Consider the following 24,505-nt stretch of genomic DNA (forward strand, 5'->3'; position numbering starts at 1 on the left):
AGGAAATTTCAGTTTGCTTCCTCAGCATTGTACAGATTTCTTGAAGTGCCCTTATAAGTTGACAATTATCAGTTTAGTTTCAATCAATTTAAAAAGTCAGCTCGATCACACACAAGAAAGACCTTAAGTAACCTTGAATCCATCACTAACAAACTAACATTTTCATCCAACATTCCAGGAGTCTAATCCATCACTACAACCTAACATTTTCTTCCTACATTCCAATAGTCTAACATGAACTAAGTTAGTCTGGAAACTAAAAGCATGCCTCCCGAGCGTGGCTGGCTTCCAAAGAAGGCTTGTTTGATGTCGCACTGAGAATCTCTTATTCATCATTCCATGCTCCAAGTTTTTCATATCTTATTTAGCTCTCTTGCTGCTGCAACCTGGGCACTTGTATTGCTTGATATGCTCCGCCTTCGCAGGTGTTATCCTAACGCACTTTCCATGGAACCACTTCTCGCAGACATCACAACAGATCCAAAACTCATCGGCTGCGTAGTTGTCGCCGCACGCACCGCACAGGGTGTTCTCGTGCTCCTCTTCCTCCAAGTCCTCTCTGCTGTCTTGATCTGTGAGGACCTGCATCTTTGAGGGTTTTTGTGACTCCGCGAGCTTTTGCTGCTCAGAGGCATCAAGGTAGGAGTTCTAGGTTAACAGCTTAAAAGAGGAAAGTTAATATATAGTAGTTGAGGAAATAGGCTCTACCTTCTTGGAACTAGACTTGCTGCTCTTGCTGCTGCCATTGGAAGTCTTCTCTCGCGATGGCTTGGCAGTTCTGGTTACGACTTCGTATACAGTTGGGAGACTGTTGATCATACTGTGTAGCCGCATCCTGCAGCATCATTAGGGACAAAAAAAATCAACAAGTCAGTGTTGACAAGAAGTCATGAACCATAACTATTTGCAAGTTATGAATTCTCAATTGCTTGAGTTTGGGTGCATGAATCTTAAAAGGGTGCCACTAAACCAAATTTGGCTTAGATGGACATTAAATTAAAGAGATTGCAAAATTTAGGTGCATGAGTTTCCTGGCACTATGCCCATATATGAGTAATTGAAAAGGGTGAAATTATAAATCTAACATGTAAAATTCATGGCTTAAAGCTTTGTAACATGCTAGACAGTAGAATAGAGACATCAGATTCCAAAGGCTAGGGCTGGGATCCCTTCTTTGGTATCTGATATCTATACATTCAACTAGGCTTAAAATCAAACATAGTTCACCAAGACCCAACTCATAGCAATGCAGAATATGCAATTTTACATGGTTACATTGACCTACAAAAAAGATCAATAATCATGTAATTGACAATGCAATAGGACTATAAGCATATGAGAATTAACCAAGAACTAACAAACCAACTTGATATGCTTTCAGTAACATAACTATGAAATTCTGACAATTAAGTAAATATCAAGGATGATATGAAAGTTGAAGGCAAAACAACACAATCAACAATAGCTAGGTCAAACAATTTTTTTTTATCTTGATAGTGGTGGCAATCAAAGATAATACCTAGTCTCTTTGTTAAATTCAAAGCGTGCTGCGAAGTAGAAAGAAACAGCTAGTAACCATGAGTCACTGTGGACTGCAACAAGTGCAAGCCAATCATTTTCTTCCATCCCATCCCTTGCAAAATTAATTCCTAAAGCTGGCTCTGGGAGCTCTGGAGGAACTTCTTCAGCAGGCAAGTTGACTTCCCAAGTCTCATCTGGAAAACCATAAAGGCATAGATTCTCTTTTTCTGCAAATTTTCCATGTCATCAGCAATTATATTCACCCCTCTTGGAATGATTCACAATCGTATCTTTAGATCATTGTATTACGTTTAGTGCATACTCTGGTGAATCAAGTTATTATGTTTAGGTGGAAAAACAAACTTAGAAAGAAGATAATAGGCACTCAGAAAACTAATGGCGATGAAACAAGCAAACGCTTGAAAAGTATCAAATGATTTTATTTTGAATTTTTTGTTTGTAAATAAAAGTTCTCTGGTTAACAAAACAATAGAGTCCAACATCTCTTTTGTCAACAAAAAAAGAAAAGAAAACAGATTGAGCATAAAGTATATACATACCACTTTTAAAATTTTCATATCCAATTTTTTGACATGCACGCAATCTGTTTGCTGACTTGATATTATTATGTTACATCAGCACCACATCATCATTTTAATGATTGAAAGATAAAAAATATACATGTACTATATTTGAAACAAACAAAATATGAAAATTTTCAAACATTGTGATAGATTTGAAACAAGTTTTTAAGAGCAGACCGGACCAACACCTTCAACTGGCTGAACTGGGATTGTGAACAAATCAAATCTGACTAGACTAAAAAGGTGAAAAGACGGATGTTAAATGCCGATAAAAAACAGTAGAATCATCTCTAAAATCGGCCATCGCTACTAAATATGCAAACTAGGTTTCCAACTCAATTGGTTGTGATGGAATTCATTTATTTAGCTAGCAGAGTTGAATTTATTGTGTGTGTGTGTCTATATATATATATCAGATTAACCAGTTTTACTAGTCAAAAAAAAACCAATGCCCCGAGAGCCAACACCGGTTTGATCTCTGGTCCGATTTTAAAAACATCGTTTGGAAGGTTGTGCTAGATTAAATTAATTCACCCCATGCCCAAAAAAATGGAAACAGAAATTAATTAAACAAAATATAAACTACATGTTTGATGGCGTCGCAGCATCAAGCGCTGGAGAAAACGAAGTGCCAGACAACCAAAAGCCTATCATCGCAACTGTCCTAACAATAAAAATAAATAAACACCGAAGAAAAGCAAATTACCTGGATCACACTGCGCGTAGAACTTCTCGACATCTGCAACACCAGAAGTGAAAAAAAGGGGGGGGAGGAAATGACATCAGAGATCCACGAACATGGACGAGAACAACCCAAAATCGAGCCAAAAAAGATGATACCGGTAGTGAGGGCCTTGATGATGCCGGAACGGCGGCCTCTGAAGTCACGGAAGACCTGCTCGGGCTTGCGTACGTCATCGTCCATCCTCCACGAACCTGGAGGTGCGAAATCGAAGTCGTAACCCTAGCGCCAGAGTAAAATCAGGAGGGAACCGCCGGTAGGAGCGGGAGGCACAGGAGATCAGCGGAAAAAGATGGAATGTAGATGGAGAGGGGAAAGGTGTTAGGGTTTTCGCGGGAGAAGAGCAGTCAGTGTGAGGAGTAGCGTTGTGGCGTTAGGAATGAGGAGTAGCGTTAGCGTTCAAGCCGATCTCGCTCTTTTTTTTTTATACTTTGTTTTTAAATGGATAAGCAATGAGAAATTTGAGAGGAATGAAATTGTTTACTAAAAAATATTAAAATTATTATAATATGGAACAATTGATTTTGAGTAATTTTGATTAAAATTAATAAATTTGAATTATTTTGGGATAAGGAGTATCTTTTTGATTTTTTCCCCCAAAAATAATTATATAAATTATATAAATAAATATTTATTATTTTAATGTTCTTAATTATTAGATAAATAAATGTAAAAATAATAATAATAATTTTTTATTTTTTTATTTTTATTTTTACCTTGACTAAATTTGCAACACCGGCGAGCAATTATTCCTTTCCTTCTTCCGACGACCTGACGACGACCTCTCTTCTTCGCTTGCTGATCTCGTGATCTCCGTCTCTCTGTCTGTATCTGATACAACGATTTCATTTCTGTCTTCCATCCTATCAATCCAATTCCTCTATTCGTCTCGTGGGCACTTCTCCGCCCACAGCCGCTAGATCTCCGCCCACAGCCGCCAGATCTTCTCATTTTTCGATCGGGCGCTGCCGCTGCATGCGCCGCCTCCCCGAACCAGGATCTAGCGGCGGAGGGCCGTCTTTGCGCCTATCTTCTTAGGGTTTCCACGGCCGATCTCGTATAGCGATTGAAGCGAATGCCTGAGTAGTACGGGAAGGGCGGGGTGGCATCTAGGGTTCTTGTTTGGGGTTCGGGATGGCTACCGCCGCCGCGGCGTCCGACGGGAAATGGTACACTGGAATGTCCTCGGATAACATCAAGGGGTTGGTCCTCGCATTGTCTTCTAGCTTATTCATCGGCGCCAGTTTTATCGTCAAGAAGAAGGGACTCAAGAAGGCCGGCGCTTCCGGAGTCAGAGCTGGTAATTCCCCACCCCCCCCCCCCCCCCCCCCCCCCCCCCCCCCCCCCCCCCCCCCCCCCCTTTTTTAGTCGTGGGTCTCAAATTGTTGATCTGCTGCTGATTGTCAGTCTGACCAATAGTTAAGCATAGTTCTGGGTGCAGATTTTTTTTTTTTTTTTTTTTTGTCGCTCGTGGTGTTTTCCGCCCTCTTTTCATTTAGCAATATGAACTGTATAATTTCTATGATACTGGATTATAGACTGATGCTTTATTATGCTTAATTAAACAAGATTTCACCTGATCGTTAGTGGAATTAGGACACTTATTGATGGATTGTACTGTAGACATTTCAATGTTAGACATCCTTTAAGTTTTGCTTGTAGTAGAAGTTGATACAACGGACACTGGGAATGAGCTTCAGTTAGTATACTTTAGAAGTCATTCTTTGTCATTACTTGAAAGGTGTAAAGGGATTTTAACTAGATAAGAGCAACCCCGACACCGCTCTCAAGCCTAGATAAATAAATGGAGAGTTAGTAGATTCTCACAAGAAGCATAAAACTAAGTCAACAAACTCCTGTAAATGTATCTTAACTTAATTTGGTGCAAAGAAAGGTTTTCACCAGCCATGCCTCCTGCTAAACGGAAGGGTAAGACTCAGGTAACAAACCTAGAATAGTTGAGACTGGTAACTTGGATTTGTTGTTGTTGTTATTGTTGAATAGATAGGAGGATTTTTGATGTGTTGATCATATGTATGACCATATAGTCCATACCTGTGTCGGAGATTTGTAACTGAAATTCATGGAAACAATTAGCTTCTAGTGATTGTTTAAGATCAATAAGGAAGCCATCAAAAGAATTATGTAGGTAGAAACACATCAATATATTTTGGCTACCTTATGTTTAACTAACATTCAGATTGCTGTTCTACTTTTAGTTATCATTTTGGGTGCATCATTCAAAATTCAGATTTCAGATACTAGATGTATGCCACTCTGTAATTTGATTTAAAATTATTTTAACTGAACTAGATTCAGAGTGCATGGTTGAAGGGAAAAGTTACCCAAAATCTTCCAGGAAGTCCATTCTTCTTATTGAATGTTAAGTGTGAATCATGGATTATTTGCATTATTATAGCTAGCAAATTTCATTGTCATATGTTGCATATGATGCTCTTATTGCAATTACCTTCAATTTCTCAAACATTTCTTTCTTTGAGCGCTGGAATAATTTTTGTTTAAGTTATTCCCTATTAAAACAAGATTTAAGTGATCTTATTTCATCATCACAAGTGTATGCATATGCCTGTATTATGCTAAATAATGTTGGTTGTAAAAAGGAATTGATGCAGAATTCAGCGTAAAGAAGTAAAATTTCTTAGAGAGGATTGAATCATTTAATTAGATGTATAGCGTACATGATTGGCACATATCAAAGATTGAGAAGTAGTTATTTTCTTCAAGGATTATAAAACACTAATAGGTTTAGAGGACCTATAGCCTGTGATAAATGAAGGTGTTATTTACAGATAAAGATAAGTTGAGGCATTAGATTATGGACTTCTATGCTTTGCTGGGATATCCAGATGTCTTTTATATTATTACCTTGATGAAAGTGATCTTCTTCAGGGGTAGTATCATACCAAATAGGATAAATGATAATCTAGGACAGACTGAGTGCCCTTAAATCACAAGAATTACTACTTTGTTTGCATGTCCTAGCTAGGTGAGAGGTATTTCACACAAAGTGTAATTTTTTGAAATTTGGAAAGTCTTTTCCCCTTCTATTCAGCCCCTAATGGCAAACTTTTGGAACTCTGGTAACTATCAGTAGTTTATATGATCTTGTTAAAAGTTGTTCTAGCATTCACAAGTTTGTTGAAGCCACTTTCTTTCCCTAATTTCACCCAAAATAGCGTATTGCCGCATTTTGGCTGTCATTATTTTTTGTGCAATTACTATCTTTATTTTTATTTTTTTTTTCAATTACATGAAAAAGTACCTAAATATGTTTAAATTTGCAAACAGGAGCTGGCGGGTATTCTTACTTGTATGAACCACTTTGGTGGGCAGGCATGATAGCAAGTGAGTAGTTAGTATGATTTTTGGTTTTCTATTGTTACTTGGCTCCTTCAGTAAGTAGATGATGCCATCATTTACTTTCTATAATTAGAATTTCACTATTGAATTGTTGCATTCAATAAGATAGTGAAATCAATGTAACCTGTGCATTATAATTATTTGTTTGTTTGGTTTCTTTTTATGAAGTTTGAATGATAACTATATTTACCTTTTGTAACAGTGATTGTTGGGGAAGTTGCTAATTTTGCAGCATATGCATTTGCTCCTGCCATTCTAGTAACTCCTCTTGGTGCTCTAAGCATAATCATCAGGCATGACCTTATCACCACAAGACATTTTGATACCCTTCTATTTCCTTACTTTGTCCAGCAATTATTAACATAAGAATTGTGTTTCCAGTGCTGTACTTGCACATGTCATTTTACAGGAAAGGTTACATATTTTTGGCATCCTTGGCTGTGCTCTTTGTGTCGTGGGGTCTACTACAATTGTGCTTCATGCACCTCAAGAGCGTGAAATTGAGTCTGTGACAGAAGTCTGGGATCTGGCCACTGAACCAGGTGCTCGCTTTTCTCTTTCTCTAATATGTGTGTAGTTTAAGTGTAATCCATTGTTAAGAACAATTGTTACAACTTAGGAGAGAGGCTAATATTTGGTTTATATTTCTTCAGCTTTTTTGTTTTATGCGGTAACTGTGCTTGTAGCAGCCTCAATACTTGTAATCCATTTTGTCCCTCAATATGGGCAAACACATATTATGGTCTACATCGCCATTTGTTCTCTCGTTGGATCACTCTCGGTATAAGACATATTTTGCTACTTTAGTCAACATTCTAGAATATGAAAAGTACTTGTGTTACCTCCTCCCCTCTTTATTGGCAGGTTATGAGTGTGAAAGCTCTTGGAATTGCTCTAAAGTTGACATTTTCTGGAACGAACCAATTGATTTATCCCCAAACTTGGGTATTCACAATTATAGTAGTTTCATGTGTCACTACCCAAGTGAATTATCTCAACAAGGTACAGCTATGTTCTTTGAGCATGTATAGCATTTTTATTAATTATTTTGTGTTGTCATATTTGAAATATTAACTGCTGCATCAGCGCAACTGCTATTAATATTAGTAGGCATTCCAATAATAGCTTGAGCTGCTGTGGAAGTTAACTTGTTTAGCATAATTAGCAAATCAATAAAATTATTAAAACGATATAGATTGATCCCTCTGAAGTCACTAATGTTCTTATGCCTTGTTCAAACCTTTTTCAGGCTCTTGATACATTTAACACTGCAGTTGTGTCACCCATATACTATGTGATGTTTACATCATTGACTATTCTGGCCAGTGTGATTATGTTCAAGGTAACTGCTTCTATATGACATTTGCCCCTAACTTTGATCTCAAGTTCTTGGTACATTAAATCAAACTGTTGAATTGCTCATCTGCTATGCTAGTTTCGTGTTTAAGGATTTGACCTGGCATGATCTAATTCTAGGTTAACTGCTCCTATATGACTATTGAAATCTTTGTTTAATTTTTGTTTGAAGTTTACCATTATTATGCCGCTGCCATATAATATACGACTTATAACAATACTAATGTGTGTCAAATGGCAGTGAAAGTTTACATTTGCAGTCTCGATGTACTTGAATATTGTAGAAGTAGGTTTAAATGAAGGTATTAAAAAACATGTGGCTAGTTTTGTGATCGACCCATTTTATAACTCATATGTAACCTATATCTAAAATATAGTAGAATCGTTGGAATTGTCTATGCTACCTTAACCTTGACAATCCATAATTCCAGAAGCATTAGCAATGCTTCAACCTACACAATCCATATAATATACAAATTCATATTGAACAATCTAACAAAATTTCTGAAATGACACTCACAGGCATACACAGTTTTGGTGGTTTGCATAAGCAAATCCCTCCAGAAAATGCATATGCATTTGAATCACTTTTTGAAACGCTGATTGTTGCACAAGACAACAGGTAGACACTCATCCAGAATCTCTTCAATGACAAAATACCATTCATTTCAACAATCTTCCAACTTGTATGGAAGTGTCAATTGAACATATAAGAAAGTGGTTTAGAAGATTGATGAGTAGGAACCATGATTATTGTTAACTGTACTCAGGGCATTGTTTTCCTCTATACAGGATCAACCATGCTTAAATCATGGTTGATAAGGCGTTGTCAGTTTAAATTTATTTGCTTTTGTATCATTTTGTGTTAATGTTCTCAACGATGGATTTCCCGACAGGACTGGGATCGACAAAATCCCACACAGATTGTCACAGAGATGTGTGGCTTTGTCACTATTCTTTCCGGGACATTTCTTCTTCACAGGACCAAGGACATGGCAGATGGTTAGTTCTATCTCCGACTCAAATAAAATGATTAACTTGGATTCATTGGGTGAGTTTGTTCCTCAACTGACTCCTTTATCTGGCAGGTTCGCATCACTCTAGTCGCCTTTCAAAACATGTCAACATCGAAGATGACTATACCTCCGACAACAACGAAGATGATTATCCCTCCGGAGCCACTCCTCTCAGGTCCCCTGACTCATTTTGGCAGCCATGAGGCGGTACCTTTTTTTTAGCTCTGTATTTGAGTACCCCTGCTTCATGACTGTTAGCGTACCATGGGAATGTTGCATCCTTTTAAATTAGAAAACTGTAAAGATTTTTAGACCATGAAGCACAGTTCAGACCCTATAGACGAGAGTGAGAAGGGAGAGATAGAAATTGCTAAAATGGAAAGGGGAAATTACATTTTGTTAAATATGTAATTTAAATTCGTTTTCGAGAAAATTAGTTCTTGTGAGACGTGACTTTTTGAGTTCCAACAGCTTAGTTAGTTGTGTGGCAATCTTTGGAGTGAGTAGAATTCTCCTTGTCCCTTGATTCAAACTGCATTACCGACCATCCATAATTTTGATTTATCTTAGCAGGCACATTGTCGAAAGAAATAGTGTTGAAACAGTGTCTATCTTCCTCAACTGTTTATTGCAGAAGCCAGTCGACCAAATTTAATGAAATTAATTTGGTGGGCTCTTCGATCGACTGTTCTTTGTCATCCGGGGTCAGGCTGTCGTTGTCGATTGAAAGCATCGTTGCTCTTGAAAAGCACCAATAGCAAACTCCAGCCGGATGAAAGGATCATGCCGGCTCTTATATAATAAAAAATTAATTAATTCAATTTTTAAATAAAACTTAAAAGCTCGCAAGAATTCTATTTAGACTAATTTCTTAATATATTATAAGAAACAAAACGAAGAAAAAGAGAAAATGAAGTGAAGAAATTATTATTAATTAATTAATTAATGGATGAAGAGGACCGCGTGGAGCTGGGAGGAGCATTCCTTCCTCCCTTTGTCGCCCACTTTGCTTTGTGACCAACCGGAACGAAGCAGCGAAGAAGAACGGCGATGCGGCGATCTCTGTGCTGTTTTTTGCTTCTCCTATCTCTTCCGGCGTCGAACATAGAGGTGGCGGCGGCGGCAAGCTGCCCCCTGGATCTGAACTATGTCTCAACCTTCCCCTGGGACGACGCCGCCTGTCTCCCCGCCCTCGCCTCCGTCAACCTCACCGACTGCCGCCAAACCCTCCTCAGCCTCTTTGGCATCGGGACCGCGCAGCGCCTCCACGACACCGGCTTCTTCCGACTCCCCGACAATTCCACATCCGCTGCCTGCCTCTCCGACTTCCAGTCCAACATCTCCGCCGCCCGCCCCTCCCTCTCCCCCTCTATTGTCTCCGACTGCTTCCCCTCCCCCAGCCAATTCGTCTCCACCTGCGCCGGCGTCTACACCCTCCGTGACTGGGACGCCCGTGTCGGCAACTCCTCCGCCCTGAACGCCGCCTGCGATGGCGACCTCACACCAGCTCCGCCCGATGCAGCGCCTGCCTCAGAGCCGGTTTCAACGTCACCTCCACCCTCGGCGCCCTCAACGGAAATACCTCTAGCAACGCCCTCTGCTTCCCCCTCACCATCCTCTACGCTTCCGGCGTCGTCAACCAGCTCGGCCCCAAGGATCCCCGCGCCGCCAATTGCATCTTCGGCCTCGCCCTCTCCTCCACACCTTCCCGTCATAAATCCCGCTCTGCCGCAATCTTCGGCTCCGTCTTCGGGACGCTCGGCTTCCTCCTCGTCGCCTGCGCCGTCGTGTTCATCTTGTGCCGATCCCGCTTCAAGAAGAAGGAAAGCAGCGCCTCCATGGTGTCGGAGAGGAGCTCGAGATCGCATCCGCGGCCCAATACCGGCTCGATCTGGTTCGACATCAAGGAGCTAGAAAAGGCCACTGCTCGCTTCTCGCAGGGCAACTTCATCGGCCGCGGCGGATTTGGCGCCGTCTACAAAGGCACCCTTTCCGACGGCACCTTGGTCGCAGTAAAGAAAATGCTAGAGCCGGACGTCGACGGCGGCGACGAGGAGTTCCGCAACGAGGTAGAGATAATCAGCCATCTCCGGCACCGAAATTTGGTCCCTTTGAAAGGATGCTGCATCTCTCAAAACGAAGGCAATCAGAGGTACTTGGTCTACGATTACATGGCCAACGGAAGCCTCAAGGACCACATCTTTGGCAACTCCGGCGGGATGAGGAAGCCCCTGACGTGGCCGCAGAGGAAGAGCATCATACTCGACGTGGCCAAGGGGCTCGTGTACCTCCACTACGGGGTAAAGCCGGCGATCTTCCACCGCGACATCAAGGCCAGCAACATATTGTTGGACGGCGAGATGAGGGCGCTAGTGGCCGACTTCGGGGTGGCGAAGGAGAGCATGGAAGGGCAGTCCCACCTCACCACCAGGGTTGCCGGCACCCACGGCTACCTGGCGCCGGAGTACGCTCTCTACGGACAGCTGACGGAGAAGAGCGACGTCTATAGCTTCGGCGTCCTCCTGCTAGAGATCATGAGCGGTCGCCAGGCCTTGGACATGAGAGCGCCGGTTAATATGGTGCTGATCACAGATTGGGCGTGGACTTTGATCAAAGAGGGAAGAGCAGACGAGGTGTTCGACGAGACGCTGACTAGGAGCGAGAACGACGACGGCCGAGCGCCGCAGTTGCCAAAGGGGGTGATGGAGAGGTTCGTGCTGGTCGGCGTCCTGTGCTCGCACGTGATAGTGGCGGTCCGGCCGACGATATTGGAAGCGCTAAAGATGCTGGAGGGGAACGTGAGGGTGCCAGATATTCCGGACCGGCCGCCGACGCTCGGGATCGGCTCCGTTTACGGCGATGGGAATACCTTCGCTGCTTCGCCGGCCGTGATTGGGCCTTCTCAGGACGCCAGTGGCATGCTCAGGTAGCTCAATACCTTTCTTCAGGGGCCAAAATGAAGAAAATTTTTTTTAGCATGACAATTTTCAAGGGGATATTTGAAAACGATTAAAACTTAATGGGGGCAATATGAAATATTCTTTTATTATTAATATTATTTGGATTTTGTTTTACGTCTCATTGCAATTGTTTATCTGTCACTAGTTAGATTTTTGGAATATTTAAAATAAAAGGAGCAAGTTGCCTTTTGGCTTGTAGGCGATTGGGTCAGCCGAACCAATCCGGTTGAGATTGATGGTTGACTTTTTGCCATCCTAGTCAACAAGAAAAGTCAGAGTTTGACTCTTCCGTTTGTTCAGCAGTAACATTCATGGAATCCAAAGAAGAGATATTAAACATTCACACCTTCACTTTATTATCATAAGAATTTTCATAACATTGCAGTTGGGAGTTGGTGTTATTTGTCAAGAGGAAGAAAAAAACAGAGAAAAAAAATTTTTTTTTTATGCTTTAAAACTATCATTAGATCAAGAACATCTTCCAAAAACAAGGAGTGATTTTGGAGTTCCAACACAGGGATCCCCTCCAAACATCTGATTAGTTGCAAAAATGGTGCACTCTTGCTTACCAAGACAAGCCTGTCAAAATATAATTTTCTTTTAGAAAAAAAATGAAATTCTAATATAATAAAATTGTGAGTAGCTCACCTTCTGGATGATAGCTTCAGATCCAGGAGCATGGCAATTGCCTCTGTTGGGATAAGCTAAACACTCTCCGAGAGGAGTCCCATAACTAGCAAACTCTATCATCGAGATGTTTCTCCCTTGTGGACATTGAAGTAGAGCATATGGATCCTTGTTCTTCGCAAGTACTGACGGATAATGCAATTCAGAGACATGGCCGCAAACACGAAAGATGGACATGGTTTCGACTCCAATAGAGCGAGGATCGCCGCCGAGTTCCTCCAAAAGAACAAGGAGGTTACCTGAAGGTTTCAGAAAAGATCGAGGAACATGATACCTGAAAGTAGAACATGAGCAAAGTGAGTTAGTGAGTGGGTTTTAGGATTGAGTTTTGATAGTGTTTTCCTTACAAAGATTGTGTTGGGTCTCCACTTGGAGCTCTAAAAGATGCCCAATATCTTCCAATGCTTTCTCCATTGATCCAAACCTCTCCTTTACCCATGTTTTCAAGGTTGAGCACCACTGGATCATCGCCTTTCGGAGCATCAAATCTCGTCTACACCAAAGATTTATGTGTTGGCACATGACAATGAAGCATGGAGTATGCTAAAGTACTAATCTATGATGAACATGCTATTATTACCTTGTACCACATCAAGGGTTTGTTTGTGTAACCTTGTAAAGATTTCCATTCTGCTGTTTCTGAACCTTGTTCGGAGAAGATGAGCATACTTTCTCCTGTTAAACCCACCTGTATTTATTCTTGTCAATTTCATCATGAACTCATGCAAGTTGCCATTGTTTATTTGGTAGATATAACACACCTTGTAGTGCCAAAGCCAATTGGTTAAATCTCTTTGCGAACCACCCGAAGAACCTCGAATTCTCACACGTCGAAGTCCTGCAACCCTCTTCTCGAGATATGGTCCTGAATCCTTCAAACCAATTGTTGAAAATCATTCATAACTCTAGACTAACAAGTTACACTATTAGTAATAGTTGAGACTCTAAATGTTTCATGTTCCAAATAGTTTTCTCAAAGCATGAGCACTACTGAATGTTTCATGTTGGAAATAGTATAATTTCTAGCAATGAGAAGTTTAGATCATTGTATCTGTTGTTAATTGGTAACTAGTAGCGAGTGTATATAGTGTCCTCACCGGAAGCCCAACCATAACACTGAGCAATGAGATATCATTCCCTCCTTCACTAAATTCTATGGGTTGCTCAAAATTTGGTAGTGCTCCATCATGATCACCATGAGCAGTACCTGTTCATAAACAAAGGCCTTAGTTTTATGCTTATCATTAGCTTGTTTGATGGCAAAAGCTAAGATTAAAGGAACTTACCTACAAATTTACCATTTATGAATACATGTAGAAGATGCGCGCGAGAATCGACATGAAGAGTTTGTGGACCATCTTGTTGTGAATGGTTATAGCTGCAGTGATGGTAAAGATTCAGCTGAAGTGATTGAAGTCGACGAAAAACAGATTGATCAAGTATGTATTGAAGTACCTTATGGTGTACCAGAGATAATCTGTGGCATCTTTTATCAATGACATTTGCTCTTTTAGTCCTTCTGCTGCAAATGAAGACTTGTCCTGGCTAATCACTTCATCTGCAAAAGCTTGCCATTGCTGATCTTGACTGAGATACTGAATCGGTGTCGCAGACCGTTCACCGGTTTGAGCACTCACCTAACAATCAAACCAGTTTTAGCAAAACTACATCCACATTAGAGAAAGTATTGTATTGTTGAATGGCTGAAACATAGAGCACCTTTGCAGTATCAAAGGCAACATCCTTGCAATTTGGTAAGACACTGATTGATTTGGCCGATAAGGTATACATAGCCGTGCGAAACTGAAGAGTCGCCGGATTGTGTTCATCGTAATTGACAAGAAAGGCAACACATTGTCCTGAATTGGTTTGGAAGACATGTGCCTATGCAGAAGAAGTTGGGCACTCAACTCCATTAGGATCCAAAGCATGGAACAAAGAAACCTTTTGTTATGTTTTTGCCTTGAGAATTAAGTCTTACCTCTTGTTGCTGACCAAGGGAAGAGTTTGAGTACACTCCCCAAAGTAATGCCTCCTCAGATTGCTTGATCACAGCATGAAGATCCCTAAGGTGCCCCCATGTAGGTAACCATATTAAACCTGGATGAACACAGAAGCTTATATATGTTTAGTCTATGGAAGGAACTGGTCATGATTTTAAAACTATTTTCGTTGAGATACCATATTCATCGAGAGGAGCTTGATCATAATAAGCTGTTGTGACATATGAGGAGGCAGATTTTCCAAAGTTTGTTCCTCCATGATACTACATTCGATCGATCGAGTTTGAAAGACATAACTTAGAACATATACCAAATTGAGAGGTAGCTTGGACTTAAAGAGAATCATAAGAAAGAAAGCTACCATGTAGTAGTTCACAAAGCTTCCATTCTTTTTGGCAATAAAGAGTGCAACTGCAAAAGCGATATCTTGAGCTGACCTCGGTCTTGGATCTTTTCCATAAACTTGATACCTATGCATATCAGAATATAATGAATGAAATTGCAATTTCTAAATTCACTCAAGACAAAAACTCGATCGCATACACAAAGGTCCAATTTTCAGTCCATATTGCTGGTTTTTGGGGGGAATTAGGCCCTGTAAAAGTCAATCCGCAGTTCAACCCATTGCAAGCGTTGATCTGGAAAAAAAAAACATAAAAATTCCAAATTCTTCAAGTGATTTGTAGAGATACACATGAACATTGCTTTAAAGTGACAAGAGGGTCGACCACTGGATCAGGAGCATCGTCTTGCTTGCACATCATCCAGGGAACACCAGTTTGAAGGCCTACCGCCATTGATGCAGCCCAGTTGACGTACGGAGGTCCCTTCTCGTGGAATGCGTCCTCAACTGTTTTGTATTCGTTTTCAATCTACATAAGCAAGAACACAAACTATTAAGCGAGTGTCATATGAAATACAAGCACTCGAGGATCACATTACCTGGGAAATTATGATTGGGCCACCTTGAGAGGCAAACAACCTCTCAGATTTCAATAGATCGACTATCATCGTCACAAACTTTTGCATGTGGAACTGCATATGGCAAAGCAAAGTTAATTAGGTTCATTCAGAAAGCAAGTGGATACTGATATATAATTGAAGAACACCTACGTACCTTGAAAGGTTCATTATCACTCCTGAAGACAATGTCAGGAACATCATGCAACCAAAATGGCAATCCTCTGCACAATTGAATTGAAAACAAAAGGCATTAGCTAGGATGATAAAGAACACTCTCAAGTGTTCATTCTTTTTAATGTTGAAGAATTCTATACCCGTAACTCCATTCCGCTTCGATAAATGGCCCGATTCGGAGGCTCACATAGAGGCCTTGAGATTGAACTTCCTTGATGAATCTCACAAGGTCAAATCGTCCATTAAAGTTATACTGTAAATTGCACATCTAGGAATTAATTAAGGAACACATGGAATTACTACATCAATGGATAAAGGAAGACTTGCCTGTCCTTGTACAGGTTCATGCACATTCCAAAATACATAAGTTTGTATCACATCTAGCCCTCCTTCCTTAGCTTTCTCAATGAGAGATGGCCACATCTGTCAAATATATATACACAAAAAGGCATGAAAAAGATTAAGCTTCCATTATCAAATCATTACAAAAAGTCCTCAGTTGTGATCATCAGGACTTTAATCCATTGCAATTAATGTCTCTATTCACTGAAAGAGAGAGACTTTCATACACAACGAAGCATGCACACTAACTTAATCTAGTACACATTAATCGACAGTTATATTACATAAGCAAACGTTAATCTCCAGGAATCAATTAAACAATCTTTCCAGAAACCAATCTGGATCTTCCAGCTCAACAAACAAAAGATATAGCTAGCATTAATGCTCTACTAAATATACAACATCATATGGATTGAAGGATTTGTTTACCTGAGGGGTGCTTCGAGGGTAATGGATGGAACCTGAGAAGAGCAACCTACGAGTTCCATTGATGATCAAAGCTCTTCCGTCGTAGGTTACTTCAGCATTTCCTTCTGCTGCAGCAGCTATCATCCATGTCGATACCTGCAGGAAGAATAAGAAGAAGAACACCTTCTTCTTCTTCTTCAGATCAGCCAACATCTCTAGTTTCTCTATCTGCCAAACTATGTTTGAATCTCGCACAAAGAAAGCTGGTCTGAAGATATATATAGATGCACACATATGGAAGCACTCGACTGTAGAGGCAACAGCAGATTGTGATGATTAATATTTTACTAGATAAAAATTAAGGAAATGTGATAAATGCCTGTGAGAAATTTATGGATAGATTGTGTGTTGTTTTGATTACACTGTTGACAGCAATTTACTTTACATTGTTGTTAAAACTACTGTTTAATCCATAGTATTTTTTTTTTGTAGAAATATAAAATAAACTTTTTGTTGATGCATAAAATGAGCAGAGCAGTTACAGAAGAGGATTAAGATGAGAGGAAAAAAATAGGAAAAAAGTGAAGAAAAGATTACTACTTTCTTTAAGATTCATTTAATATTAATGGGAATGAAAGAAAAGGAGGAAAGGGTTATGATTGGAACATTTTTAAAGTATCACATTTAATAGTTTTTTAGAATATATATCCTACTAAATTTTATTAATGTTAAAACACTTTTATAATTTTTATTTTTTAGTAAAATATGTTATATAAAATAAAATGCCTATTTTATCAATTGTAAATTATCACATTAATTGCTTGGGTAAAATATAGTTTGGAAACAAAATAAAAATTTTAAAGAACGTTTAGTTTTGACATTAATAAACATCAAAATATTAAATGTCAGGAAATATTTTTAAAATAGCCTAAGTTAATTATACTGCACTTTTTTTAAAAAAAAAGTAGATTTCTTTTCAGAAAAAAGTCAAGAATATTCTATTCAAACACAAAAATATATAAAATTTTATATCATTTGTAACTGTATTCAATATTTTCCTGTAAAATTGTTGTCTAACCCAATTACAAAAATAATTTAAAAATGAAATATTGAGATTTTTTATGAAAAAACAAACACAACTTATAACTCTGTGGATATGGTAAAACTGCTTCCGCTAAATTGGGAAGTGTCGTAGAAATTTGTTCAACAGTTTGATGTTATTCATGATCAAACAATACAATATCTCACACTACTTGTAAGATTGAAGAAGAAATACTTGTGAATTTACTTCTCTTAGAGAAGCACAATGTCTTCATTCTCGCCGATAAATCAACAACCTTGTCTCTACAAACAAACAATAATCAACTACTTCGGTGAAAGATCTTGAGAATTAGACAGCAACAGGTGGTTTGAGTAGAGCCATGGCTTCTTTTATCTTCTTCATTACTTCTTGCAAGGTTGACAGAGATGCAGCATAAGAAATCCGAATGCATTTAGCATCTCCAAATGCATCTCCTGGAACAAGTGCAACCTGCCAATGCATAAGAAATTATGTTAGATGATAATGATACGACGACGTGACGACGATGATGAAAGGAAGACACGAATGGCGATGACACATTATAACAGTTAACTCGCCTGGGCCTTGTCCAAAAGGAACCGGCAAAGGGATTCAGAGTCTTCAATGTTTCCAAAACCTTCAACCTCAGATCCATAATAGGAGCTAAAATCAATGAACAGATAGAAAGCACCCTGTTGTAGGAGAATATTTGTCATATTCAAGTGAAGTAAATCGATAACAAAAAAAAAAAAAAGTGCAAAACTAAAAAGAAAGGGGAGAAAAAAAACCTGGGGCTGTGATATTTTCACACCCTCCAGTTCTCTAAAGCTTTTAACTAAGAAATCACGTCTTTCCTGGAATGCTTTCACCATTACTGAGACTGTTTCACCGCCGGCATATCCCAAGCCTAGAGCTGCAAGGCCAGCTTTCTGGGATATGCTGCTAGCACCAGAAGTAGACTGCAATCCCATTGCATTTAGGAGTAATCAAACATGACTGCTGACGAAAACTAAGGAAACTATTGCTACTCGGCTGAGTTGAAATAAGAAGTTTAACGGGGAAAATGGTCTAGCGTAGCATGCACGAACGCTAAAATTCTAAACCAAAAAATAACTCCAGGAAAGAACCAATGCCAAAACAAATAGACCTTTCAGATGCAGATGTCATGTAAGAGTACCAAACCATTAAACAAGAGGTTACGCATAAACTAACTTACCGGTGACTTGAAATTATAAAGCATGACCCATTATTGAAGTGCAGTATAATCTTCATGCTCAGTGGATGTACCATCACTAGAAGAGGTTTTAGCAAAGATATCCATTTCATAACACATTACGGTACATGATATCCATTTCATTCTTGAATCCAATAAATTTTCATTTACTTGAACTATATTGCCTTCTAGGGTGAAGGTAACTGCATGTATGTCAACAATTTACAGCTATCTGCAGATAAGCATATAATAAATCACATATTGCATAAGCTAGGAAGACAAGCTTTTTATTCTTTATTAGCTATATATATGAGGGGAAAATTGACCATGCAACAATGATAGACGATCTAATGATGACTATCAAAAAAGTATTCTATCAGGGAGTCTTAGACTTATTGAGAAAATGAAGTATTACCTGGCTTTGAATCTTTCCACATGCTGCTAAAAAGTGTTGGGGGCAGGCAAGGTACCCAAAGTCGCCAACCAGTCATTGCAAAGGCCTAAAATTTAACAGCCATCAAACAAGAACTACATTAATATTGCATTTATTGGAAGCATTAGTGTCTTATTTAGTAAAATAATGAACAAAATACCATGAGCACCAAGTGTTTAAACTCAGTTGTAACAGAAATTCTGCTGTAAAAGACTGGTGAATGATTGAAATTTATGAACCTATAAAGTTATTTATAGCTAAGATCAGAACAGTGGACTAATAGATGCAGCAAAAAACATTGAAGATTGCTTCCAACTTTCATATATTTGCCAGCATAGCACTTTCAGTTGCTAAACTCTAGAAAAACTGACACAAGGATAAAATAAAACTAACTAATTACCTTAGAAATCCATTTAGTGTTAGAGTTCTTTCCCACATTCCAGGTAATGAAGCAAAGCTTGTATGTTTGGCTGGTGGATATATTATATGTTCATATATCTCATATGATACCACCTGAAAGACACATAAATATCCAATTTCTTGAACATCTTCGATTAGAAGCATATATTATGTCCTGACAAATAGACTTTGTGTTCAGAAAGCTAACCAGAAGTCTTGGATGTTTCCTGACTATATCAGCAATCTCCTCAAGCAGTTTCCTTGGATAAACAGAACCAGTAGGATTGGATGGTGAACAAAGTATAAGCAGCCTTGAGTTCTCATTAATTCTTGAAGCAAGCAAGTTGGGACTTAAAAGAAAGTTATCTGATATGTTTGTTGGAACAATTACTGGAGCTGCATCAGCCAACCTAACCATCTCAGGATAGCTCACCCAATATGGTGCTGGGATCAAAACCTACAAAAGGAGATTAGTGCATTTCCATGTAAGATACCCGGCACAGCGGCAACTTCTAATCATTGCAGGATAAGCAGGTACCCAAGCCCATACAAATGGGTTGGGTAATCACAAGTGCCCAAAAGAATACATCCTGCTGCCATCGCGAGATGTTAGGCACAGCAACAAGTTAGAATCATCTCAGGATCGAGGAACTAACATGGTGCTGGAAATGAAACTGATAAGGAAAGGGTTTTTTTCACACAAAATATCAAACATCCTATGGATGGAGTACCTTATTCAATACTCTAATGCAACCAACCATATTTCCCCAACTATGAAGATTGACTACATCTGAGCTGATGGTTTCTGGCCATAGATATTAGCACAGGAATGGTCTATACATGGAATCTGCAGGCTAATATGCCAAGTCCACATGTTTTAGATGAGGAAGTGGTTGATTCACATAGTTCAAATGAAACACATACCACAATTTTCTGATTCTGATTTGCATGGCATTTTTTTGCTGATCATAAACGCTTTCAACAAGCAACCTCAATAACATTTTGATGAATGTAAACAAATGATCATGATTTTTGCAGTTGAACTACAACTTACACACACAATAGTATAACAAGGACAATTCGATTTGTGTAGATAATATTGTATTATCCAACTAAAAGTATAATCGTGGAATCAAAGGAAAATTTATATGTACCAAATATAGTGAGTGAATAAATAACAAAAGAAAATCGATAAGTTTTACCTCGTCGCCTGGTGAACAAACCGCAAGCACTGCTTGCATAATAGATTGCTTGGCCCCATTGCTAACTAAGATTTGATCAGGTGAATAAGACAAACCATTCTCCTCTGCCATCGTAAACAGAAAGTATCAGTAATTTGGTAGTCTAAAATTGCACAGAGTCATCAATTTGATTTCCAATTCACTGGCCTTCAAGCTTATGGCAAATCGCCTTCCTAAGCTCCAAAGTCCCAGCATTTGGAGTATACCTCGTATGACCTTCTCGAATCGCAGTGATCCCAGCCTTCACGGGGGTTATTCAATCAGAAAGAGTTGCGCATATGAAAGATAAGTAAGGGGACGACGAGATTCACCTCCGCAATAGCAGCGGGGGTGTCGAAATCAGGCTCTCCGGCAGCCAGCCGGATAACGGGCACACCAGCCCGAACGAGGGCAGTAGCATGGTCGGTGATGGCCATAGTCTTTGAAGGCTTGACCGAGCTCACCCTCGGATTGATTGAGGCATCGACAGGCGTCGTCAGATCAGCAGATGGCTCCAACGTCGCCCTCGTTTCCATCGAAAGATGGAGCCTTTTCCTGCCCAACAGTTCCACCATCAAACCCTACTCAAATTCTCTGTGAAAAACCATCCCTTTTTTATGAACAACGAAACTTACTTGTTGAAAGGCAAGATTTTTGGTGCCGATTTCGAGTTCCGAAGAGATCGGAGGGAAATGGGAGACGGAGAGGAAAAGGAAGAACGGCGGAGGCAGATAGGGGATTCCATCGACCGGCAGTTGTTCCAGGATTATGCATCAATAGATTAAAAGGAAAATTCTTCGAGGCTTCCTCCACCGAACGCATCCACCAACTCCAAGCTCCTCAGCTCACCAATCCCTACACACAGCCACCGTTCTATTTTTTTCTATAGGAAATTATTCTGATATTAATCAAAATTTAAGGAAAACTTTAAAAAATTATAATTTCCCAATATTAAAAAGATCGGAGTGTCGAAAATCAATCAACCATTCTTCCAAACTTACACGTTCATGATCACTGAGAAGTTTACAAATTAACATGATTCTTTTACGTTACAAATCAATCGTGTCCCTAGAAATACTTGAATTCTCCATCATTCAATTAAACACATCTTTGATTCTTTCATTGTATGGATTGATTGATCAGTAGCTACTTGATCATCAAACGTTCTGCGTGACGCCGGTGGCCGGCTGGTGCTGGCTGTGGTGGGTCGTGTCGTCGGCGTACCAGCCGTGGCGCGTGGAGTCGTACCTCTCGCCGTCTCCCCACAAGGCGTAGGCCTCCTCGCCGTGCACGGCGTCGTCGCCGATGAGGAGCTGCTCCTCCGGCATGCGCAGTGGGACGAGGAGGTTGATGACGAGGCAGATGATGGTGGTGACGACGAGGTTCCAGCCGATGACGAAGAGGCCGCCGGCGAGCTGCTTGAGGAACTGGACCCCGCCGACACCGCCGTAGACGGCGCCGCGGGAGTGGGTGACGGGGAGGAAGAGGGAGCAGAGGGTGGGCTCCGCGAACAGGCCGGTGGTGGCGCCGCCGAGCAGTCCGGCGACTGCGTGGGTGTGGAAGACGCCGAGGGTGTCGTCGACTTGCTGCAGGATGCGGGAGCGCTTATGGACGACCATCATGGTGAACCAGGGGATGCTACCGGATAATATCCCCATCACGATCGCCGCCCACCCTTGCACCAACCCTGATCACGATCACCAACACCAACCGTCTCCTCCATTAATCAGCAGCAGATCCAAAAATGCAGAATTGATAAACTGCTTCTAATTTGCTAAAAAAAATTGGATTTTGATCCTAAACTCCTCTGTTCTTACTCCCTTTTTTCAGTTTTCTGTGAATAAAATTACCTCTAATTTGCTAAAAACTTGAGATACTAACAAATTCGTCCATTATTAATCAGAAGCAGGCAGATCCAAAAAATAATACAGAATTAATTAATTGCCTTTAATTTGCTAACTAAGATTTTGTTTACAAACTCTTCTGTTCAGACTGGTTTGGAAAAAAAAAAATTTTCATTTTCATATTTTGTTCACAATTACTTTCCTCTAGTTCTTTTCCCCCTATAATTTGTTCACATACACACTTGTGAACATTCACGAGCAGGAGAAATTAATTTCCCAACCATAAAAGCAATCGCTTCCATGTTCTATCATGTGAATCCACACACAGAAGTAAATCTTTTCAATACTGTAACCATATCTACAAGATAAACTTTAACAAAACTCCATTAAAATTTTCTTGACGTAGAAACTACGCAAAGAGTCCTTCGAAACAGGATCTAGATAATTTGATTTCTTTAAAAAAAACATTTTTGAATAGAACAGCCACAAGTGAAGTTGTTGGTAGATTTTTTTATTTTTTTGTAGACATTTTCCTCATTAAACAAATGTTTTTCTTTCTTTTTCATCACACAACAGGTTGCTTGCAGGATAGTCCAAAAAGAAACCAAAGACTTTGACTTTGAGCATAGCATTTTGCAGGCTGAAGTGATTGCGCATTAAACGATGCAAATACGACGATAAAAAAGATTAAAGGACAAAAAGAAAGAGCAACAAAGTCTCGAGGAATCACACGAGACAGATTCCCGTCAATCTTTGCTGCCATATGCATTCATTTGAGCGAATTTTCCTCGTCCTGACAGATTAATTTCAATTTTATTGAGGTTGAAATATTTTAGTTGAGATTATCTTCTGTTCTTTTTTGACTAGTAGCAATCTCAAAATTAAGGTGATGAAATCACCAAAAAATAGTGTACATACCGGCGCCGGGAGTGATGCAGACGAGGCCGGTGATCATGCCCTGCACCGCGCCGATCACCGACGGCTTCTTGAAGAAGATGACGTCGAGGCAGGTCCAGACGAGGAGGCTGGTGGCGGCGCAGATGTTGGTGTTGAGCACCGCCACCGACGAGTCGATGTTGGCTGAGTAAGGATCGCCGCCGTTGAACCCGGCCCACCCCATCCACAGGAGTCCGGCTCCGGCGAGCATCAGCAGCACGTTGTTGGGGGGAAATCTCTCCCTGTCCTTCGTCGACCTCGGGCCAACCTGAGACGCAATTGAAAAAAGGGCGATCGTTAATTAAGAACCTTCGATTGGAAACAGAGGACTAAAGCTGCATGCTTACCCAATAAGCGGAGGTGAAGCCGGCGATGCCGGAGGAGAGGTGGATGACGTAGCCGCCGGAGTAGTCGATGACGCCCCACTGGAAGAGGAAGCCTCCGCCCCAGAGGGAGAAGGCGCCGACGGTGTAGGAGAAGGTGAGCCAGAGGGGGACGAAGAGCATCCAGGCGATGATGTTCATGCGGCCGAGGAGGGAGCCGGCGAGGAGAATGAGGGTGATGGCGGCGAAGACGCACTGGAAGTAGACCATGGAAGCCATGGGGTAGTAGGGGGTACTCATGGCCGTCTCCAAGTGCCGTTCTTGTAGTAGTGGTTGGTGGCCGGCAGCTCCGCCTGCTTGATGAGGAACTTCTGGCCGAGCGCCGGCTTGGCCTTGCCCCATAGAGGGAGGAGCTTGTCGCCGAAGGACATGTTGTAGGCCCAGATCACCCAGCAAAGCCACACGGCGGCGAAGGCGTAGAGCGCCATGAAGGCAGAGTTGACCGCCCACTTCTTCTTCACGACGCTGCCGTAGAGGATGACCAGCCCGGGGACGGACTGCATCCCCACCAGCGTCGCCGCCACCATCTGCCATGCGTTGTCGCCTTTGTTCAGCCAGTCCGGCACCGCCGCCGATGTGTTGCCTTGGTACGCCACCGGCACCGACATCGTCGCTGCGCAGTCAACCAACAACCAATATATATATACACAGAACTAAGAAGAGAATGCAGTGAATCTTCTTCTTCTTGTACAGTATTTATAGAGAGAGAGAGGGAGAAGATTCAGAAACGAAAAGACAGGGACATGGAGATGGAATCAACCATCCATTATTCCAATGGAATCCCAATTCATTATTTTATATATATTCTCATGATAACAAATAAATTAAATATATTTTTTTTGGCGTATTTATTTTGTTGTGTACAATATTAGACAGTAGA

General features: G+C 40.6%; 4 protein-coding genes and 2 pseudogenes across 4 annotated transcripts; 2 read left to right on the forward strand and 4 right to left on the reverse strand.

Annotated features, from left to right (window-relative positions):
* Positions 1-145: 145 nt before the first annotated feature.
* On the reverse strand, positions 146-3,208 carry LOC141838557 (PHD finger protein ALFIN-LIKE 8-like). Its single transcript, XM_074726063.1, has 5 exons — positions 2,946-3,208; positions 2,812-2,844; positions 1,520-1,748; positions 709-835; positions 146-621 (listed from the first exon to the last, which is right to left on the reverse strand). Exons 1-5 carry the CDS (start codon positions 3,028-3,030, stop codon positions 361-363), a joined length of 735 nt encoding a protein of 244 aa, XP_074582164.1. The 5' UTR covers positions 3,031-3,208; the 3' UTR covers positions 146-360.
* Positions 3,209-3,597: 389 nt separating this feature from the next.
* LOC141838556 (putative magnesium transporter NIPA4) lies at positions 3,598-9,053 on the forward strand. Its single transcript, XM_074726062.1, has 9 exons — positions 3,598-4,147; positions 6,157-6,213; positions 6,431-6,521; positions 6,610-6,770; positions 6,882-7,009; positions 7,093-7,230; positions 7,478-7,570; positions 8,481-8,586; positions 8,673-9,053. Exons 1-9 carry the CDS (start codon positions 3,982-3,984, stop codon positions 8,801-8,803), a joined length of 1,071 nt encoding a protein of 356 aa, XP_074582163.1. The 5' UTR covers positions 3,598-3,981; the 3' UTR covers positions 8,804-9,053.
* A 574-nt stretch (positions 9,054-9,627) lies between these two features.
* Positions 9,628-11,688, forward strand: LOC141838554 (putative receptor-like protein kinase At1g11050; annotated as a pseudogene).
* Positions 11,689-12,028: 340 nt separating this feature from the next.
* Positions 12,029-16,281, reverse strand: LOC141837912 (beta-galactosidase 6-like). The gene is made up of 19 exons (XM_074725275.1): positions 16,159-16,281; positions 15,715-15,810; positions 15,528-15,640; positions 15,368-15,434; positions 15,193-15,285; positions 14,979-15,122; positions 14,794-14,888; positions 14,612-14,720; positions 14,429-14,513; positions 14,229-14,347; positions 13,967-14,131; positions 13,703-13,884; positions 13,534-13,625; positions 13,345-13,454; positions 13,009-13,119; positions 12,828-12,935; positions 12,595-12,740; positions 12,209-12,521; positions 12,029-12,139 (listed from the first exon to the last, which is right to left on the reverse strand). The coding sequence occupies exons 1-19, from the start codon at positions 16,279-16,281 to the stop codon at positions 12,029-12,031; spliced, it is 2,382 nt and encodes a 793-aa protein (XP_074581376.1).
* A 1,218-nt stretch (positions 16,282-17,499) lies between these two features.
* LOC141841499 (bifunctional aspartate aminotransferase and glutamate/aspartate-prephenate aminotransferase-like) lies at positions 17,500-21,207 on the reverse strand (annotated as a pseudogene).
* A 206-nt stretch (positions 21,208-21,413) lies between these two features.
* On the reverse strand, positions 21,414-24,277 carry LOC141837913 (ammonium transporter 3 member 1-like). The gene is given in 4 exon segments (XM_074725277.1): positions 21,414-22,149; positions 23,225-23,510; positions 23,590-23,879; positions 23,882-24,277. Coding segments are annotated over 4 exon segments (1,458 nt in total). The 5' UTR covers positions 24,234-24,277; the 3' UTR covers positions 21,414-21,619.
* Positions 24,278-24,505: the final 228 nt, after the last annotated feature.

This window comes from Curcuma longa, chromosome 11 (genome assembly GCF_044706935.1).
Source record: "Curcuma longa cultivar G26 ecotype Majalengka, Jawa Barat chromosome 11, ITB_CL_G26_1.1, whole genome shotgun sequence".
Taxonomy (NCBI): Eukaryota; Viridiplantae; Streptophyta; class Magnoliopsida; order Zingiberales; family Zingiberaceae; genus Curcuma; species Curcuma longa.

Bases quoted from the DNA above. Each gene is read 5' to 3' on its own strand.
- LOC141838557 (XM_074726063.1), bottom strand. From the start codon at position 3,030: ATGGACGATGACGTACGCAAGCCCGAGCAGGTCTTCCGTGACTTCAGA. The intron at 2,845-2,945 runs GTATCATCTTTT...CTGGTGTTGCAG, and splicing joins CATCAAGGCCCTCACTACCG to ATGTCGAGAAGTTCTACGCG. The intron at 622-708 runs GTAGAGCCTATT...GCCTCTGAGCAG, and splicing joins GCAAGTCTAGTTCCAAGAAG to CAAAAGCTCGCGGAGTCACA.
- LOC141838556 (XM_074726062.1), top strand. From the start codon at position 3,982: ATGGCTACCGCCGCCGCGGCGTCCGACGGGAAATGGTACACTGGAATG. The intron at 6,214-6,430 runs GTGAGTAGTTAG...CTTTTGTAACAG, and splicing joins GTGGGCAGGCATGATAGCAA to TGATTGTTGGGGAAGTTGCT. The intron at 7,010-7,092 runs GTATAAGACATA...CTTTATTGGCAG, and splicing joins CTCTCGTTGGATCACTCTCG to GTTATGAGTGTGAAAGCTCT.
- LOC141837912 (XM_074725275.1), bottom strand. From the start codon at position 16,281: ATGATAGCTGCTGCAGCAGAAGGAAATGCTGAAGTAACCTACGACGGA. The intron at 14,721-14,793 runs GTATGCGATCGA...TGATATGCATAG, and splicing joins ACTGAAAATTGGACCTTTGT to GTATCAAGTTTATGGAAAAG. The intron at 13,626-13,702 runs GTACTTCAATAC...CCATCACTGCAG, and splicing joins TATCTCTGGTACACCATAAG to CTATAACCATTCACAACAAG.